Source organism: Cibotium barometz, chromosome 7 (assembly GCF_041138505.1).
Source record: "Cibotium barometz isolate CiBa-2024 chromosome 7, ASM4113850v1, whole genome shotgun sequence".
Classification (NCBI taxonomy): domain Eukaryota; kingdom Viridiplantae; phylum Streptophyta; class Polypodiopsida; order Cyatheales; family Cibotiaceae; genus Cibotium; species Cibotium barometz.
In genome coordinates, this window is record NC_141052.1 from 40991309 (window position 1) to 40995076 (window position 3768).

General features: G+C 38.3%; 1 protein-coding gene across 1 annotated transcript; it reads right to left on the reverse strand.

Annotated features, from left to right (window-relative positions):
• Positions 1–689: 689 nt before the first annotated feature.
• LOC147637015 (uncharacterized) lies at positions 690–3182 on the reverse strand. The gene is made up of 3 exons (XM_086800623.1): positions 2651–3182; positions 1615–2013; positions 690–1174 (listed from the first exon to the last, which is right to left on the reverse strand). Exons 1-3 carry the CDS (start codon positions 3101–3103, stop codon positions 1094–1096), a joined length of 933 nt encoding a protein of 310 aa, XP_086656749.1. The 5' UTR covers positions 3104–3182; the 3' UTR covers positions 690–1093.
• Positions 3183–3768: the final 586 nt, after the last annotated feature.

The following is a 3768-nucleotide window of genomic DNA, read 5'->3' on the forward strand; positions in this document are numbered from 1 at the left end:
CGAAGGTCCAATTCGAGTTCTGATCTGAGGTCTGCAAGTGTCAAAGACTAGAACGTTTGGTCGGCTGATCAGCGAGTTTGAAACATCTATGATAGGGTTTTTTATGATTTCTCAATCCTCATACATAATCAAATTTATAAACGCGAAAATACACGCATTTTTACATGCGAGCGATGACCTGTTCAACCTAAAAATTTTTCAAATGGTGGGGAAAGGCATGATAGAGATTTTATGAAAACCATAGAAAATGGAACACTTCCCTAGATAGGGTAACTAGGAAATGCAATGCATGGATATCTCTGTATAGGTAAATTTACCTATACAAAGAAATCCATGCATTATATTTCCTAGCTAGCCTATCTAGGAAAGTGTCCCATTTGGTGTGGTTTGCACCTTTCCTAGATATGTTCATCCAAGGAATTATCTAGTGAATGCTTTTTTTTCCTATATACAGAATAGACAAAAGCCCCTTGTGTGAACATGTCAGGTAGAGAAGCCTTCACATGAACATAAAATCCCCTCGTAATACAAATATTGAATACTACTCATCTAGGCATATGAAATGTTGTTCGATGGGATGCTGATTTTAGTAGGGAATATTTGATTAAATAATGCACTTTTAGCATAACATGATAATATGAGACTTCTCAACAAAGCTTGTTCAATAAACACTCAATACATAATGTAAATCCGTTGTACAATATTTTAAAACCTTGTAGCCTGGACATCAAACACTCCACACTATACACTACTAATTAAACCCACATATACAAGACACGACATATGTAAATTCACACATCCAAAAACAAGTGTGTAGATTTAAAGTATTTCAAAACCTTGTAGCCTAGAAATAAAATACTCCACACTATTCACTACTAATTGAACCCATATGTGGGAGAGGCATGACATATGTTGTGAGATGTGCTTCAAGATTGTAAGTAAAGGAGGAATGCCCGACCTTTTACCTTGGCTTGAATAGGATCGGCAAACCCTAGCACAATAAAACATCATTTGCACATGCTAGTATATTTGTATGTAGCAAACCAATGTACAATTGTTTAAAGTGGACAATGTAGCACACTATTTGACGTAGTCATGCCTTGGTCAATGATGTGAACACACTTGTGAGATGCTCTTTCAAACGTTGATGGTTGTAATCCTTTCTATTTGGTACCTGCAAATGTAACTCGCAAGTTAATGGTGTAAAGGTAGAGGTTATGCTATTGTTCCATGATTGTGGAATAGATATTACAAGCCTTTTATCTCTTGGTAGCATTTTCTTTCTTATCTCGATTAATAGTTCACATGCTTAGGCATAACATAAGAAATATGATTTGATATGAAAGACATAATCAAATCATATACAACTTTAGAGATGATACGTGACTGAGATGATTATCGATTTGGGTGAGACTCTTTGAAGTCTCAAACTACCCTTTGTCAAATAATGATTAAAATGGTAAATGCATTGTTAATATAGGGAAAGAAACTAAATTATATAAAAGTGATGGATTTTAAAGGGAAAATGGATTGACAAACACAAGATACTACTCCATTAATCATTATTTTGAATCATTTGGGACCATAAACTAAATGAAGGGAATTGGAGTATACCTTGGCATAGAAGGAAAAGACGACCTTATCGGCATTTCGTGTGAGGTTGGCGTTCAAGACGTGGAGATGGTGTTGGTGAAGCACAGAAAGCATGGTGGAGAACAGGACGGGGTCTGTGTGGGATGTGATGGCGTTGATGAAGGCATGATCGGAATCACTCACGCTAATCGAGATCACCCCCTCCTCATCACAATTAGGTATCTTATTAGCACACGCTTCTGTGCTAATTGCTGCTGCTCCTGCTGCTGCTGTTGAATCAACATGCTTCTTGCCGACTATCCTCTCTACACTACGATCATCACCACTCCGGCCTCGCTCCTTCCTCTCCTGTTCCGAGATGGTTTTCTGCAAAGATTGTATGTAGCGTATGGTAGCATCTATCAAGCTGCACCTGTCGAACTGCAACAATACATATCACCCAAGGGTCTCGTTTAACCTCCATACATAAGATAACTGGATTAACTACTCTGCTAATTTCATCCTTATCAACCTTTCATTCTTTAGTAGGATTAGTACTAATCCGGTACAAATCATGCTCTAATGCTCTACGTCTTGCCTCATTGAAGCAACCAAATGTCTGTGCTTTGCTTTTTAAAGTAATTAAGGTAGTAAACCTCTTTACTACGGAGTTCAAGTGCTTAAATTGCTTTGTGACTCAACCTCGCTACTTTAATTACTGTACTAATCTGCTACCTATCAAGCCCTAAGGGTGTACTAATCTGCTACCTATCAAGCCCTAGGGGTGGACCAGCAGCCTAGCTGTTATCAGTTAGGTTTCAAAGATCTAACAGCTCTGTTAACCAAAAAGATAGCATAATTGCTTTGCTTCATCATCTAAGTAAACCACCTCCAAAAGCAAAGCTGTCTTGTCAGTTAGGCTTAAGCACTCTGTAGCTCTGTTAATCAAAAAGTTTGCATTGCAATCCTTGATCTAAGTAAATCACTCCCAAAATCATGAAGGAAACATATGGAAAAGAACTTAAAGCACATTAATTTGCTACTCTCATCAAGTTTTAATTAGTGTACAGCTAATTACCTTGGGGATGTCATCTGGGGGTAATAGAATCTCTAGCTTGGAGAACCATTGAGACATCTTCTTGCGCCGCAAGCACTCTACTCGCGAGGCATCTTTCCTTGAAGCTTTTTTCTGTCTGACAGGAGCAGGGTCACACGCAGGGCCACCACCATATTGATCTGCAATTATTGCCCCCCCCCTGAGGTCGTTCATGCAATCTTTCTGCTTCTTCTGCTGCTGCTGCTCCATTTGTAAAGTTTGTGGCAAAGATGGGAACCTCATAAGGCTTGCAGACTGCAGGAGGCGCTCACAGGAGCTTATATTAGATGGTATATCAAGGTTATCTGCAGTAGCAGGGCTAAGGCTTGGATTATAATCACAGGAGTTGAAGGTCTCTAAAGCTGGCAGATTAATGCATGGTGAGAACTCTTGTTGCTGGGATGCAACATGACAGGCCAGGAGCTCAATATCCATAACCTTTGAACAAGTATAGTCAGAAGTTAGAACCCCAGCTGAGCAAGAACAAGAGGACCCTATTATACTTTATCCTTCTACAGGACCCTAACAATTAACCTTATATTATGCATAGTAGAAGTTAGTTTAACCTTTATCCTACAATCTGCCTCATGCAATAATGTAGGATAGTTTCAGCTTGGAAAATTAAATTTCACCTGGTAGGAAAATGGCTAAAATCTTGTAGTTATAATTTAAAAAAACCAGGTTTATGTCAATTCCACAGGCCTCTTGCAAGGTCAGAGAAATCAGGCTGATGATAGGACTCCAGAAAATGATCACTCACCTGCAATGCAATTGTAGTATATTTTATTATTGGCTGCAATTTTAAGAATTTTGGGATTGCCATTATTTATACATTTCAGTTACAAATCCTAGCACTCCTTTAATTTTTGGAGGTGAATCCCCGTTTCACCATTACCTTTATTTTTCAATTGGTTTGAGAAAATGTTTCAGTAAAACATTTATTTTGTTTGGTTAGAAAAAGTGCCTCATCATTTATTTTGTTTTGTTAGAAAAAGTGCCTCAACATCTATTACATATTAGCCACGGACAACTTTGGGACAACGAGAGGTTGAGAAAAGAGAAATCTTGGAACGTGGAACAATCGGCTGGCTAATTACAAT

Excerpts from the sequence above, each read along its gene's own strand:
- LOC147637015 (XM_086800623.1), bottom strand. The coding sequence starts at position 3,103 with ATGGATATTGAGCTCCTGGCCTGTCATGTTGCATCCCAGCAACAAGAG. Across the intron at positions 2,014-2,650 it reads CCCCAGATGACATCCCCAAG|TTCGACAGGTGCAGCTTGAT; the intron begins GTAATTAGCTGT and ends GTATTGTTGCAG. Across the intron at positions 1,175-1,614 it reads TCTTTTCCTTCTATGCCAAG|GTACCAAATAGAAAGGATTA; the intron begins GTATACTCCAAT and ends TTACATTTGCAG.